Source organism: Maniola jurtina, chromosome Z (genome assembly GCF_905333055.1).
Source record: "Maniola jurtina chromosome Z, ilManJurt1.1, whole genome shotgun sequence".
Taxonomy (NCBI): domain Eukaryota; kingdom Metazoa; phylum Arthropoda; class Insecta; order Lepidoptera; family Nymphalidae; genus Maniola; species Maniola jurtina.
The window spans coordinates 1,153,126-1,170,108 of NC_060058.1; the positions used below are offsets into that span (position 1 = coordinate 1,153,126).

Here is a 16,983-nt window from a genome sequence, read left to right on the forward strand (position 1 = left end):
GTAGCGTGTGTGCATATGTATTGCTAGGAATTAGCATGCTTATTATTAGTAAGTATGGTCAAAAATCGACGGTCGTTCGATTTTGTAGCATGCTACCTGCATCGCAAGGACGCTTTTCACAAGCAAATGTATACAGTTGAAGAGTATGCTCGTTTTAAGCAGTTTATTTTTAACCCCCGACCCAAAAACAGGGGTGTTATAAGTTTGACGTGTGTATCTGTGTATCCGTCTGGCACCGTAGCTCCTAAACTAATGAACCGATTTTAATTTTGTTTTTTTTTTTTGTTTTTAAGGTGGCTTGATCGAGAGTGTTTTTAGCTATAATTCAAGAAAATCGGTTCAGCCGGTTGAAAGTTATTAGCTCTTTTCTAGTTACTGTAACCTTAACTTGTCGGGGGTGTTATAAATTTTTAATTTACACTTGTAATAGCATGTCTATCTATACCTTAACGTTACAACGATCTTTTTTTCTTAACTGACTTAAAAGGTAAACAAGAAGCTTCTAGCTGAAATGCATCAGAGGTATACTATACGCGGCCCTAGGACCGTGTTACCACGAACTAACAATGAAATCATGGTAACTATGAGTGAAAAACCTAACTCCCTAACTCTACTATGGTCTAAAGCATCGGGCTTACGCATTTCTCCGAGAAGGTTTCTGCCATTTCTTTATCTTTTAAGTTAGATAAGGAAAACTAAAGTTATAGTATAAACTATCACGTGGGTCTATTTGTCTAATCGTAAAAAGTGCTAATAACAGATAAATTAAGAAAATCCGAAATCTTTTATAACAAAATCAATCAATTTTAAACTTGTCTATACACAAGTTTAAAAAATATATTAAAAGTATGCTCCTGAAGAAAGCTTATTTACAATCGAAGATTATGTAAATGATAATAGAGCCTGGATTTGACTCGGGGCTTGCACCAGCAAAGCGTGGGACAGCACGCTTTTGTACATGATATACCTAATATGATTGCAAATCCAATATTTGAAAAGAGCAACCGCCGAGTTTCAGCTGGTTCCTCTGTATGAGAGCACAGTACTGGAATCGATCCACATAGCACTACAAAAAGCCATACAAAAATAAAACAACTTACTTCAAAAGGCCCAGTGATGATAAAAGTGCTAAAAGGATATAAATAATTCAAGCAATAAATCAAATGAGTTAATCACAAGAAAACGATTTCTTTAAAACCGTCTTCTTGTAATCTAAACATCTTACTGAGGGCAAAGCACTTTGCCGAGGGGGTGTAAAGAAATAAACAAGATCCTATGGCATGCGACAGGTCGAGATGGCAATCGGGGGGGAAGATGGCACTTTGGACTAGTAGTTATTTAGTTTTTAAAAGACTCAGTAAAGAAAAAAAACTAAATTAAAATCGATTCATTCGTTTAGGCGCTTCAGACAGACAGATACACACGTTAAGCTTATAACACCCCTCTTTTTGGGCCGGGGGTTAAAAACTGAACTGCAAATGTTCTTTTGTGTAATTGGTTTGCTTTTTATGAAATGAAGTGATGTTTTAGTTTAAATACAGAAGTTATTAATAAGCAGTTAAACAAGATAGCTATGCTGAGGGGTGAGAGATGAAAACTGTCAAGCAAGAATAAGTAATACATGTATATTAATATTACAAATGCAAAAGTATGTCCGTCTGTCTGCTATATGTTTTCAAAGCCCATCATTTGACGAAATTTGGTACAGAGTTAACTTAAATTTCAGGACGGACACGTGAGAGGGACGGGGAGTGAGGGGCAGGAGGATAATATTTTTTTTGAATTGTTTCATTATTTGCAATCAGGTATAATGCAAGCATTATTTAAAAGTATTCTTTTGAAGTTAATAGCTCGCTCAGTTTCGACAGACGGACACATGGACTCAGTCGTGCCATAATGATGCCTATCCACTGAAGTCGAGTAGAGCGGAGATTATTGATTTTAGCCGTGATAATTTTAGTTCGTCTTCTGTCAAAAATCTCATTGGTCAACTACACACATCTCCGCTCCGTTCCACTTCAGTGGACGGGCATCCTTACGGGTTTTTTTACCATTTCGGCACGGAACCCTAAAACGTAAGCCAAAATAAAATCAAGCCATTCAGAATGCGATCAAAATTCTATTATCTTCTAATAAAATAACATCGCAACCATTTCTATGAAGAAAGTTAACAACAATTTTTTCATGGCATCTTCACATAACTTAAACAACTAATATTTACATAAACACTGCACTTTTGCCTTATGATAATATCACAAAAATCGTCTCTATCGATAAAACTAATTCGTTCTAAACAAACAAACGCACAACACTATAATGTTTAGTCATTGGTCACTGAAGAGCTCATCCTTATCATCGTCCTTCCCACCTGAAAGAATCGAAAAAAAAAAACATAAAAGGAACAAATAAAATGAAAAAGCAAAACATGCAACATAGTGATTCTGCTTGCACAAACAAATAAAAAAAACTAAGGCCCCAATTCACGTTGACCCAATCGACGAATGCCGGCCAAATCTTTTACCGACCAAGCACGTTTCGGTTTCGGACAGACAACATCAAAAGAGTCGCAGGGAGTCTTGGATTCACGGCGCAAGACCGTGGCGTGTGGCAGTCTCTACAAGAACCCTATGCCAGTGGACGTTTATTCGTTGATTACAACTAAAATGCTACGAGTATATCACTTTGTGCTCTAGTAAAGGCGGGCTAGGCTGGGTCAGGCCGTATTGCAACACAAAAACCCGTTTGCTTACATCTTATATGAAACTGCGTCGACTAAAGACGCGGTGGGACGGATACATTATAGTGCATACATTTTGAGAAAAGACTCGCCATACTTGTTTAATGTGTTAACTGTCATGTCAAAATATGATTTTAATCCTCTAGGAGTAAACCGTACCTTTGACATGACAGATAACAGTTGACACAGAACAAATATGGCGAGTCTTATCCCATTGTATTTACAAAATGCTCGCCGCATCAATGCGACCCGACTCGACTCAGTGGACACATATCTCAAAGGTAAAACTTACTTAAATAGGGTTCACCCATAGTCCCGGGCAGGTACGGGCAGCTGGTGACGTGGTTGAAGTTCTGCGACTGCATCTCTTCTTGGTCAGTCTCACGATGGTAGAAGTAATTGAAGTTGGACACGATGACGGGCACCGGAAGCGCGATGGTGAGCACGCCCGCGATGGCGCAGAGCGAACCCACGATCTTGCCCCACACTCCGACAGGCCTAATCAAAAATTTATATTATACTCCTGAAAACTGCCAATCGGAGGCCTTAGAGTAACTTCCGTGTGCGTGAGTTTAGCTAACGTGACATGAGCGTAGGCTAGACGCGGAATGATCGACTGGTCAAATAGACACCTCAATCTATCATATACTCCGTACGAAATGTCTTCTCACGCGCCATTTTAACTCTATGGGTCAACTTTAAAGTCAAAAGTACGGTTCACCTTTAAAATAAGATCTAAAGTCGTACTTTTGACATGATATTCGACACATAAAGTTAAAATGGCGCGTGAGAAGTCATTTTTTACGCATTATACAAAATGGTATGATCTATTTTCCCTCAACTGACTTTAAAGGTAAACAAGTGATTTTTACAGATATGCGGAGGCGCACTATACGCGGCCCATAAGACTTTGTTACCGCGAACTGAAAATGAAATCATGATACTTACGAGTGAAAAACCTAATTCCAGAAGGTCTAAAGTGCTGGGAAACGCATCTCTCCGAGGTTTCTGAGATTTGTTTACCTGTCAAGTCAGCTATGGAAAACTAAAGTATACCTACATTATAATTGCCGCTTGTGCGCGAACTCATATACGTTACTGTATGATGAATCGAAGTGGTTATTTAACCAAAGATCTTTTAACCGCCAGCCTATTTAGAATGGACGGGCAAACTATTTTGACATCTCCAAACGGCATATTTATGCAACTTGCATTTGTAAACTTACAGTCAGAGCTCTGGGACTTTTGTGTAGAGGTTACCCTAGCGCAATTCCCAGCGCTCTTCATACAAAATGTGCTTAGTTTGGTCCTCATTTGTATATCAACCAATAAAACTCTCAAGTTCTCTCAAGTCTAAAAGTTTGGCTCTCATTACAAATTTATTACAAACATAGTTGCGTTTGTTTGGAGCTCACTAGGAATAAAACCCTATTATGCTCGGGCCATAAACTTTAACGCCAATGCCCAACATCGCCATAATTATTGAGACAAATCCGCCAATTATCAACACGTTAAACTTAGTGGCAACACTTGAACGGGTAACGCCTAATGCCAATTGAATCGGAGTTAAAATCTTCTAACGCCAAACGGCAATGTAAATATCGTTGTAAAATTAACGCGTTAGGTAGTAAGCTACAACAACGCTTAACGGCCATCAAGGCGTTTTTCAACAGCGTTTCATTAAGGAATGGGACACTAAAGTTACGTAAATATGCTTTTAAATACGGAGTTTTTTACTATATTTTCCGTCAAAATTTCCTACATATTTAAAGCAGCGCACATCTCACGTTAGTTTTCTTGTAAAGTTACTCTGGGGCCTCAGATCAAGCGCTGAAGTAAAAGCCCTAGTGATAATAATTAATGAACATGCGACGTACATTTAAAGTCATGTAACTAAATAAAATGTATTGGATGCATTGATAAAGTGAAATTAAATTACAACCTGTCCTATAACGTAACGTCGTACAAAACGTATAAAACATTCGCATTGATTGCAATACCATTTCATACATCTCCATTCACACACGCCAGCAGTTTCCTATCGTCGTAATTATCGCACAGCAAAGATTAACGCTAGCGTTATGTCCAAAATAACCAAAACTCCAGTTTTAAACGTATTAACAGATAAATTCGCTTGCAAAAATAGTTTAAAGAGTCCATTAAAACATTTAACGACCCGAGTCTTGATCTATTTTGGACATGTTCGAAAAAAATATAGCAATTAAAATAAAACTCTTCTAAATAAGACTGTGATCCAAAATTAGAAATGATTTTGATACTCAACAAAAAACGAGATGAACATTCGGAACATGCAACAATACTTCTAATGTGGAACACGTATCTACATCCTATATCGAAAATGGTGTGAAAACTAAACAATGAAATGATTGGCAAAGAATAAGCAGTAGGTAAAGTCTGAACGTCAATTTTACATAGTAGCATATTACGCAATTTACCAGTATCCATGTACCCAGTACAGATACATAAATGGAACGACAGGAGAACTTTGATAGGAGGTGAAAAGCAAAATAATTGAAATGTAGCTTCGGTGAATAACAGATGTTGTGTCGACATTAACAAAAGTGCAAGTCCCGATCACCATTTTCGATAGATAAGCTTTTGCCCATAGTGTGAAACACACAACAACGACACATTTGACAAGTAAGTAGACATCGATAGTTTAGCAAAAGCGTTACAGAGGATCACATAAAACAGAGGGATCTGGACATCGAGACACTGACGAAGCACTTCAACTCGCTCACTGCGCTCTTCTGAGAGTTACTCTTCAGGTACCCAGTTAGCCGAGTTGAAGCGTCTCACTCAAGCAGTTTCATTCTTGATTACGATTTGGGAAGGGCGATTGTCACACGACGAGGGGTTTTCGAGGCAAGTAAATACGCTTGTCAGTATCTTTGTATGAATATCTATCACCGGAAAAATTATGCTGCCATGTAAAATTGTAGGAGTTCAGAAAATACTTGACCGCAAAATGTATAAATAAATAGGTAAAACTTACTAACGAACGCTCGGAACGTGCATCGGTTTGTATAACGAGTGAACAGTATAAATGTAATAAATCGGTTATGTTTTAAGCGGACCGTCGATAAAACCAAACGAAAGCGTATGTAGTTAAGTACATGATGTAGCGAAAGAAAATCACAACCGTGTTAAGATGTCGATGTAAAGTTGTAGGATAAAATGAAATGACGAATAGGCATAGATGATAATAATTATTATTTAGGGTGAATCGCTGTATCATACGTCATGTCGCCGTATCCTACGGTCGTCATTGTCACGACCGCCCACCAAAACGCATCAGGTATGGATTTGAAGAAGCTGTTCTCACTTCCGGCTTCCGCGAAGTACACCGCAGATGAAAACAGCACCACACCTTTAAGCACATACGAACGCGCATACAGTGGGATGTACGATGCGAGGGAGCGGCGGCGGGCGGTGCCGGGCGGCTCGGGTTACCTCATGTCTCCGTAGCCGACGGTGGTCATCGTTATGACGGCCCACCAGAACGCATCGGGGATTGAGGAAAAGTTTGTATCGGGACAGTCTTTGTCGGCAAAGAATACGGCGCTCGAGAACACGACCACGCCTGCAAATACAAAACACGTGGTGCGACTCTGAGTGCCGACGCCTCTGTGCGTCGCGTCTCAACCACCTCCGAGCGCAAGCCTCCACTGCCACATAGCCAACTCCTCTACCCTTCACGACGTTCGTCTAGCTACGTGTGCTGCTAGGGAAAGTACTCAACTTCCTATTTGTTTAGGTTTGCTGATTTAAAACAATATTGAAGTGAATATTTACAAGTCCTGGAGTTTTGATTATAGGTTTGCATTCGTTTTTGAAATCGACACAAACACTTTGTGTTATAATTGATAAAAGTATATTTTTCCCAATAATGGAAAACTGATAAGCTTCGATTTTTTAAAATAATATGTTTTTTTAAAGAATTCGTTCCGGTACTCACCGATGAAGAGGAAAAATATTAAGAGACCCAGTTCTCGCATGGACGCCTTCAGAGTGCGCCCCAATATCTGCAGGCCCTTGGAGTGCCGGGAGAGCTTGAAGATTCGGAACACTCGCACAAGTCTAATGACGCGGAGTATAGCGAGACTCATGGCTTGGTTGGTGGACTTGTCTTGCGGCGAGACCGGCGCTCTTGGGAGGTTCAGCTGGTCTTCCTCTTCCGCGACGACGGTGGCCAGCGTGATGAAGTACGGTATTATAGCGATTATGTCGATTATGTTCATGACGTCCCGGAAGAAATTGAACTTGTTCGGACAGGCTAGGAACCGCACTATTAACTCGAACGTGAACCAGATGATACAGAGCGTCTCTATCAGGAAGAACGGGTCGGTGATGTCGGGGACTTCGTCCTCTTCGATCTTGGTGCCGTTGGTCGTGGTGTTGAACACCTTGTAGTGCTTGAACTCTGGCAGCGTTTCGAGGCAGAAGATCACGATGGACAATAAGATGACGAACACCGAGATGATGGCGACGACCCGGGCGGCCTGCGAGCTTTCGGGGTACTCGAACAGCAACCACACTTTGCGTTGGCGCTCGTTGGAGGGCAAGGGCTTCTCCTCTTCCTTTATGAACCCTTCATCCTCACTGAAAACAATAAAACTGCTGTTACTGATAAACGTAGAAATTACATTTCAAAATTGGCCCGCTACAGTTTCACATTGTTCTGTCATTCTTGATATTATTTTATAGAACTAGGAAGTTTTTGTTTGAAAAGCTCTTAATTAAGATACCACTAAATATGATGAAACTACACTAAATATGATGAAACTATTGATATGTGAGGTCATAAAAAATTATGATGACTTCCCTAGCGCAGTGGTGAGCGCTGTGATTTACTATTGAGAGGTCCCGGGTTCGATTCCTGGCAGAAGAAATTTGGAAAATAATTTTAAAATTTTCACTGGTTTGGTCTGATGGGAGACTTTGACCGTGGGTAGTTACCACCCTACCGGCAAAGCTATGCTGCCAAGCGATTTAGCGTTCCGGTACTATGCCGTGTAGAGCCCAAAGGAGCATAGCATGGGTTTAAAGAAAACTGCTATACCCCTTCCAGGATAGCCCGCTGCCATCTTAGACTGCATCATCACTTACCACCAGTTGAGATTGCAGTCAAACTAACTTGTATCTGAATTTAAAAAAAATAGGACCCTCTTCTGCCTCAAAAATTTGGAATCGTCTCAGTTAAATAGTACAGTTAGTTAAGGTAGTATTCAGTAAGGGTGCATAATATTAACCGGAATTTGTTGGTGGCTTGCTCCCCCAGCTCGTAGAACTTGATCTCCTCCGAGAAGACGTCCAGCGGAACGTTGACGGGGCGGCGCAGGCGGCCGCCGCTCTGATAGTAATACAGGATGGCGTCGAAAGACGGTCTGTTCCGGTCGAAAAAGTACTCGTTCCTGCGACAAACAGTACAGGGTGTAACCAGAACACTAGCTAAAACGAAGGCAGGTGATAGTACTGATGATTACTATACAAAACACAAAATATTGCGAATAAAACATCTGACTAACGCTAGAGATCAACGTCTAGCTAACAACGCTAGAGGAAATAGATAACTCGAAGTCAATGCCGCGTCGGAGGCGGGGCATTAACCCGAGTTTTGCACGCTATACTAACAATGTGGGTTTGAAAAATACTAAATCACTAAAACTACAAGATAAAGCAAATGGTTATTGGCATTGGATTGTGATAAGGTAGTATAACAATAACGCTAAGTTTTTGCTAGCGTTCTGGTTACACCCTGTATGAAATGAAATGATATGAATGAAATGAATTTATAATTTTCATGTAGGACAGCATGTGTCACTAATGAAACATCAAGACTGTAGAACCACCAGTTCCTACCATGGCATTAGGAAGTTCCTACCTGAACTCCGAAAGATCGGTGGTTCAAATCCCATCCGTTGCAAAATTATTATCGTGCCTACTCCTAGCACAACCTTTACGCTTAGTTGGAGGGGAAAGGGGATTTTTTAATGAACATTAGCCATGTTAATCAAGACTAATTATCGTTAAAAAACTGGCCAAGTGCAACTCGCGCACCGAGGGTTCCGTACTCGGGTATTTTTTCGACATTTTACACAATGAATCAAAAACTATTTTGCATAAAAATAAATAAAAATTTGTTTTAGGATAAACAGGTAAAGCCCTTTAATATGATACCCCACTTGGTATAGTCATCTTAATTTGAAAATTTAACGGACGGACGGACGGTCAGACAGACAGACAACAAAGTGATCCTATAAGGGTTCCGTTTTTCCTTTTGAGGTACGGAACCCTAAAAATGATGATGTCTTTAGTAAAAGTAGTAGTACCTTATTGGATCAAAGTATCTGATCCGTCTTGAAGGGTCCCCCAGCAGAGTCTCTGGAAATTGGTTGAGTGTCCGTAGTTGTGTTTCAAATTTGAGACCGCTTATCTGTTGACAAAAGAAAATATCTTCAGACAAATTTTCAATTTAGAACTACATATTATTGTTACTTATAGATATTTGAAAGAAAAAAGAAAAAAGAAAGAAGATTTTTTTTGAAAGGAAAACGTTTATTTCTAAATTGTACCACAGGTGACACACATCACGCGTTCTACCTACCTAAGAGTTGGTTATCTCAACGCTTCCTCCACTTCAGCATTACTATTAATATATACTACTACTACTATTAATATATACTAATAATAATATTAACTGTGTCATGTGTGGCACAATATCTCTGCGCTTTAGTTCCAAAAAATTAAAACTAAAGATAAACTAAAATGTTTCTGAATATTTTGAGAATCCATTTTGAATTATTGTTACACTTTGGAACTGAGGTATCGATTTCATCACCATCAAAGTTCTATATCCTTTGATGCTCCCAGAACTCTCAAAGCCCTCTCTACTCCGTCAATCCACAAGGACATTTACAACGTATATGGAGACAGAAACTACATATCGTTCTTAAGTATGGGTTGCCTGGAAGAGATCACTGTAATGATTAGATCACCCTTTGTTTTTAAGTCTATCCTATATTTTAGCAATAAAGATGTTTAAACAAACAAATAAAATCGTATACTCCTGTCACTTCCTTCCTTTGTTTGTTGGCTTAGGTTTATTGGTTTGTTGATATGCCCTTCAATCACGCTGCAACCGAGCAACATATCGAGTGATATAGGCTAGTTTTTATCCTGAAAAATCAAGAATTTCCCACAGAATTTTGAAAACTAAATCGTTGTTTAAAAAATCAAGTCGCGAGCATCAGCTAGTAAGGCATAAATGCTAGTCGAAATTCAAATCTTGTCAAATGGCTCTTCCAAGTTTGAACAGTTCATGTTCAAACACTGTCGGGTAAACATTGGAACTCACTACGGATTGACCCAGATACATCGTGTTCTGATGTTAGTGGCAGAAACTTCAAACACATGTTTCTCTATTGTAAGGTTATTTTTAAAAATTGATTTCAGTTGTCAAAAATAATATAAAATTATTAATTTATCTAATGCAGGTAGTTTGATAAAATCGATATTTGGCTCATTCGATGTCATACAATCTGTTGCTAGGCGGCCAACAAGATTGAACTTGCATAAATACGGGTGTTTCGAAGGTTTTAGTTCAGTCTCCTTCCGAGATTCGGAGCGATATCGCATATTTTCGGTATTTGGATTGTGAACTGAATAATTAGATGTTGTGATAGCAATCACGCTCTAATTAAATTATTTATTTTGGCATTAGTTTGTTTAGATTAAAACTCTCGGATAACCTTACACATTAAACTTGTGTTTTTTTGTGTTGGTTTTGGAGAGGACATTCCAATAATTCGATAAAAATATTTAAATAATACCTGCTTTTCTGAGTGACGCCAATACTATCAATATGTATAAATATCGATTTATTGCAATGCTCTGCGATTTGGTTCGGAGACTTGATGTTGTTTATTTGTTTACAGTCTAATATCGTGCGTTGCATTTCCTAGTCTTCATGTTGTCACTATGTTGACAGATATCTAATAGTCATCACTAGCATTGTTCCAAGTACTGCTTCTATCAACGCCAAAATGGCAAGTATCAAGGTGCTTCAAAAACAAGTCGCCAATATCAACCAGCGTACTTGTATAATGTAAGGTTATTTAAAAAAAAATGATTGGAATTCTCCCAAATACTTAATATAAAATTATTAATTTATCTTATGAAGGTAGTTTAACAAAATCGATATTTGGCTCATTCGATGTCATACGATTTGTTGCATCTGTGTTCTTCGCGTAGGTCTTGGGAGGACATTCCAATAATTCGTTACAATTATTTAAATAATACCTACCTGCTTTTTTGAGTGACGCTTATAATTTACAGTGATAAATGTCATTCGAATCTTCTCGAATGACTCTTCCAAGTTTGAAAGGTTCACGTTCAAACACTACCAAGTTAACATTGGTACTCATTAGAGGTACCCATAGGCCACTAGACCCATATCGCGGTCTGATTGGTAGATAGGAGCAGTGTTTCCATACAAAAATTTAAAATTCAAAATTGTAAACATTTTTAATCAATTAAACTTTTACAAGTATGTACTTTTGAATCGTCAAGTGCATTACAATTTGATACAAATTCCAAACAGATGTTTCTCAACCAATACGGTTTCAATTTATTGCAATGCTATGCGATTTGGTTCGGAGACTTGATGTGGTTTAATTGATTAGAGCCTAACATCCTAATCCAGGTCTTAACCACTTGCCGCTGTATTTAATAGGTACTCGCTACTCGCCACAGTCTTAGATCAATGTAAATCGAGCATCAAGCGAAGATAAACAGCACAAAGTGAAAACGAATATAGACCGCAATAAAAATGCAATCATGTAAGAAAAGCTAAAAAGACGTGACGATGCCTCAGCGCCTAGTTCTGCGAGCCCGAGGCCAAGGTTAATGCTATGCATTGCACTTTGTTTGATGAGATTGGGCGCGCCGTTCTCATCGTAGCCGGAAAGCTGGGGGGGAGTATTGAGCAAGTGCTTGATAAACACTGAAATCTTAGCTTAAGGATTGGTCAGCGCAGCGGAGACCAATCTTTAATCTTAGATAAGCGTCCTCCAATCTGAACCCAAGCATTGCGTTCCATATCAAATCAAATCAATTCAATTTGTGCAGGTCCAATTATATCGAAATACTGAAGATGTGCCTTAAAGGTTTTGCAAAGACTAGTGTTTGAATGTTAGCTATACAAGTGTAAATTAAAAATTTATAACACCCCCAACAAAGTATTTGAGTTTTCCAAAACATCATTTTCAAATAAATAATTATGTATTTAGGCAACGTCCATCTTGACAGCTTGACATTTGTCAATTGACATAATATTATGAACCTAACGGTTATCTAACCTTCTTTTCTACAAGAAAACTAGAAAAGAGCTGATAACTCTTAAATGGCTGAACCAATTTTTTTGGATTATAGCTAAGAACACTCTCGATCAAGCCACCTTTCAAACATAAAAAAACTAAATTAAAATCGGTTCATTCGTTTAGGCGCTACGATGCCACAGACAGATACACAGATACACAGATACACAGACACACAGATACACAGATACACAGATACACACGTCAAACTTATAACACCCCTCTTTTTGGGTCGGGGGTTAAAAATTAAAATAAAAACATTTTTCAATTGTTCTTAAATAAATAAATAATTGCTACAATAAAAAATACGTGCTACTAAACTAACGCAGTAAATAGTTTTCACAATAGAAATAGATCAAATTCAAAATAGAACAAAAACAAAATATGCAATGGTATTAATATTATTCTCGAATAACTAACTAATTTATCATAAAATAGCACCTATGAATTAACAAAAGTTTAAACAGTTTTGATTTACAGTTGTTCGAACTATAGATGCATAAGGCATGATTGTCGTCAAGCGTCTATCTTGTAATACAAAAGCTATCTACTTGAAATTCCCCACTAGCTCTTCAGATATAAAAAGGCGTGTGCAGACTTCAAGTGGTCGCAAGCCTTAATGTCGTTCATGTTTGCTGTTGGAGCGGCGCTCTACAATGTCTTGAGGTTTGGTGTCGAGTGTAGTGGGGCAAGGTCAATTTGTATTGCACTTTTGCCGATGAGATGGTAAGTGATCTACGTGTTGCTGAATTAAGAGGGGTTAATTTGTAGTGCGCTTCAAACAACTCTATCGCCTTTATAATGGGGAGTGTTCTAAGGAGTTATTTGGCCCCAATCCACCCTCTTTTTAACCCCCGACCCAAAAAGAGGGGTGTTATAAGTTTGACGTGTGTATCTGTGTGTCTGTGTATCTGTGTATCTGTGTATCTGTGTATCTGTGTATCTGTGTATCTGTCTGTGGCATCGTAGCGCCTAAACGAATGAACCGATTTTAATTTAGTTTTTTTTGTTTGAAAGGTGGCTTGATCGAGAGTGTTCTTAGCTATAATCTAAAAAAATTGGTTCAGCCGTTTAAGAGTTATCAGCTCTTTTCTAGTTTTCTTGTAGAAAAGAAGGTTAGATAACCGTTAGGTTCATAATATTATATCAATAGACAAATGTCAAGCTGTCAAGATGGACGTTGCCTAAATACATAATTATTTATTTGAAAATGATGTTTTGGAAAACTCAAATACTTTGGATCGTCGGGGGCGTTATAAATTTTTAATTTACACTTGTTCTACAACCGCACCGCGCGCCATCGTAAGTAAATTCACCCTCACCACCTGAGCGCCTGGTGCACTTCGACCGCTTGTTGTGACCGCAAACTCTGGAATCAACTCTCTTCGGTGGTGATCCCACTAGATTTCAGCATGGGGTTATTCAAGGGACGTATCAACAAATGCTTGAAAGCCGGCAACGCATTGACGGTTCCTCTGGTGCTGCAAATGTTCATGGGCGGCGGTAATCATTTAACATCAGGTGGCCCACCTGTTCGTTTGCTCGCTTTTTTTTGTAAAAAAAAGTCGCGGGTATTAAAAAATATTAAGAACATGTGCAACTGTAATAAAATAGTAAGACGACGAAAAGTAAGGACACTGAAGTGGAAATGGGACGCCAGATAAGAGGGTAAGATAAGTGGAACAAATATTTTACAGTCTGGCAAACGTGAAAGAGACGACAGTGAAGCAGATGGGATGCCTCGATAAGATAAAGGCAATACTTGGACATGAAAGGAAAGAGAAAGAAAAGGGATGCTAGGGAGGCCTGATTTGAAGAGGCTTTTGCCAGAGCGTAGCCGCTTGAAACTGATATCGTTTGTAGTACAAGTTTTATGGTTTTAGAGCACCGATTTCATCAAAATCAATGAAATCGATCAAATTGGAGCCGTATTTAAGAATTCTTTTAGTTTTATTACAGTATTTTCTTTTCAGGTCATCGATGTGAAGTCATAGATATGTATGTGAAGTCACTTAATTGGATACTTAATTAACACTAGATCACTATGATCCAGTGTGACTACATCACACGTGTGACGTCACACAGTTGACATCCAAGCATCACATAGGAGGTCTAGAATCTAGATGTCTACAGCATTTATTCTAACGAACCACGCTTCGTCATTCACGTTAGCTAATAAAGAAAACTGCTTTATAGTGATCCGGTGAGTAACGTGACAATAGCGACGATGTGATGTCACACAGATGACATCCAAGCATCGCAAAGAAGGTCTAGATTATACGAGGCACGCTTCGTCATTCACGTAAACTAATGAAGAAGACTGTCTATAGTGATCCAGTGCGTAACGTGACAACAGCGACGATGTGATGTCACACAGATGACATCCAAGCATCGCAAAGAAGGTCTAGATTATACGAGGCACGCTTCGTCATTCACGTAAACTAATGAAGAAGACTGCCTATAGTGATCCAGTGCGTAACGTGACAATAGCGACGCTGTGATGTCACACAGTTGACATTAGAGCATCGCATCACAGGTCAAGGTCAAAATGTATTGCACTTCGCCTAACGAGACACGCCTTGTCATTCATGAATCATGTTATATTGCCAAATGACGTTGAGTAGGTCGTGTCTCTATGACATAATGTTCATACCGAAGATGCTATATTGAAAGTCAGGGATGTGATGAAGCAACAATAGGTACCTAACAAGAAAATAAGTGAGACAAAAGACCATTTGGCAACTTTTGACTCTGATTTCAACTGAGATTTTTGTAATTTATTATAGACGATAGGTTGGCCTTTGATTACGATCACACCTGGTTGTAAGTTACGATGCAGTCCAAGATGGAATCGGGCAACCCGAAAGGGCTATGACATGTTTTATTAAACCGATATTCATTTGGTCCCTACACGGCATCGTATCGGAACGCTTAATTGCCTGACGGCACGGCTTTGCCGGTAGGATGGTAACTAGCAAGAACCAAAGCCTCCCACCAGACCAGTCCAAAAATTTTGAAATTACAAAATTCCGAAACCCTGTCCAGAATCGAACCCGGGACCTCCTATAATACCAATGCACCAGAGAGGCATGTTTGTGAAAATATTAGATTTATCCATATCGGGTAAACACGCCGCCGCGCCGACTCGATCGCGGCAATCAAGACACACTATCGTGTGTCGAAGCCAAGTTCTAATAAGAATCTTATAAGAACGGCGACAGACGGCCAGTGTTAAACATTTCCGTAGTTCTGACAGCCATACGCCAGCTCCACAGATTCGCTTTGGCCCGAACGCTAGCCTCTACCTTGCACGTGCAATGACACCAACCAACACTCGCACCAACGATTTTTTTCAAAAGAGTCTGAAATTCGCCATCTTGGATTTGTATTATTTGTGTTTATATAGACAACTAGCTGATGCCCGCGACATCGTTCGCGCGGATATAGGTTCTTAAAAATCCCGGGGGAACTCTTTGATTTTCTAGGATGCAAAATAGCCTATGTTTTATTCCATGGTATAATCTACCTCCATTTTAAATTTCAGCCAAGTCCATCCAGTAGTTTTTGGGTGAAAGAGTAACAAACATACACACATACGTACACACAAACTTTCACCTTCTTGCGAAACACACACTCTGTGAAAATTTCAATTTTCTATTACGCTACGGAGGAAAATTTATCAACACATCTGCTCATTCATAGCGAAAGACTGATTGGATATAGCACATCAGAAAAAATCCACCTGGTTTCCTAATCGGGTTAAGGTTATATAACAGGCAACAATTTTATAGATGTTATATTACTAATCGCTGTCTTTTTCATTTAAAAATAGAGACATAAACATGCACGATAAAAACAGTTATAGTGATGTAATTACATTGGTAAATCAATCTTCGTTTTAAGATCTATCAATAAATCACGGTTTTACACGCAATGGGGTACACAATTCCAAAACTGATTTACTAACGCGGCTTTTTTTTGATTTGAAACTGAGTTTTCAATCAGTAAGTAAATAAGCAAGTAAAGATGAATTTTGACACTTTGATTCAATAAAAAAACTGTCAAAATGTTTTTTGATAGTTATTTTGACGGTTAATCGTCGTCATTTCACCAATTAAACTCAATGTCTTCTATCTTCGTACGTTCTAGGAATAGTTTTCTCTATTTCCTTTAAAATATTCTTCAATTTTTAAGAAATGTTCTTACTAGTAAGGGAATTTCTATGCATGACCAGTAGTTCGCATCGCAGCACGGTAAGTATGAGATTTAAAAAGCCGGTCAAGTGCGAGTCGGACTCGCGCACGAAGGGTTCCGTGTCATTATACAAGGTATACACACTTCATGTGAATTAGTTAAATTATTTTTTTCGTGACCACATCTTAGTTTTTTTTCGTGATGTATTAGTAGCCACAAATTAACGGTTTTCGGATTTTTTTCCTTTACTTGTGCTAGAAGTACTTACCTGCCGAATTTCTTCTAGGTCAAATAGGTATAAATTCTATATCAACGGGAAGTATTCTATTGGTTTTCTTGACAGACACGACAGACAGATGGACGGACACATGGACAGATGGACAACAATGTGATCCTATAAGCCTTATATGATCACATTGTAGGTACGTACCTCAAAAGGAAAAACGGAACCCTTACAGTTCTGTTTTTCCTTTTGAAATACGGAACCCTAAAGAAAAAGCTCCGTCCGCTTTCCACAGCCTTTTCACCTTTGACCATAATTAACCTCGTGAGTGCAGCCTCCGAAATTACTTCTCGTAATTTGAAAAGGCGTTAACGAGTAAGTTTTAACGAAGCACTCTCAAGGAGTCCAAGCGAATTGCTTCTGGCTCAATT

General features: G+C 38.8%; 1 protein-coding gene across 2 annotated transcripts in view; it reads right to left on the minus strand.

Annotated features, from left to right (window-relative positions):
• The window catches only part of LOC123880499 (potassium voltage-gated channel protein Shaker), a 181,210-nt gene that overhangs the window by 11,822 nt on the left and 152,405 nt on the right, over window positions 1-16,983 (minus strand). Inside the window, exons 4-9 of one of the 2 annotated variants that reach the window (XM_045928652.1) lie at window positions 9,091-9,194; window positions 8,011-8,172; window positions 6,717-7,360; window positions 5,999-6,128; window positions 3,030-3,235; window positions 2,100-2,368 (exon numbers count right to left, since the gene is read on the minus strand). In XM_045928652.1, coding sequence (XP_045784608.1) covers window positions 2,325-2,368; window positions 3,030-3,235; window positions 5,999-6,128; window positions 6,717-7,360; window positions 8,011-8,172; window positions 9,091-9,194 — 1,290 coding nt within the window. In that variant the 3' untranslated portion in view covers window positions 2,100-2,324. Of the gene's footprint in view, window positions 1-2,099; window positions 2,369-3,029; window positions 3,236-5,998; window positions 6,129-6,716; window positions 7,361-8,010; window positions 8,173-9,090; window positions 9,195-16,983 lie in introns of those variants that run through there. The other variant, XM_045928651.1, reaches the window with a different exon arrangement.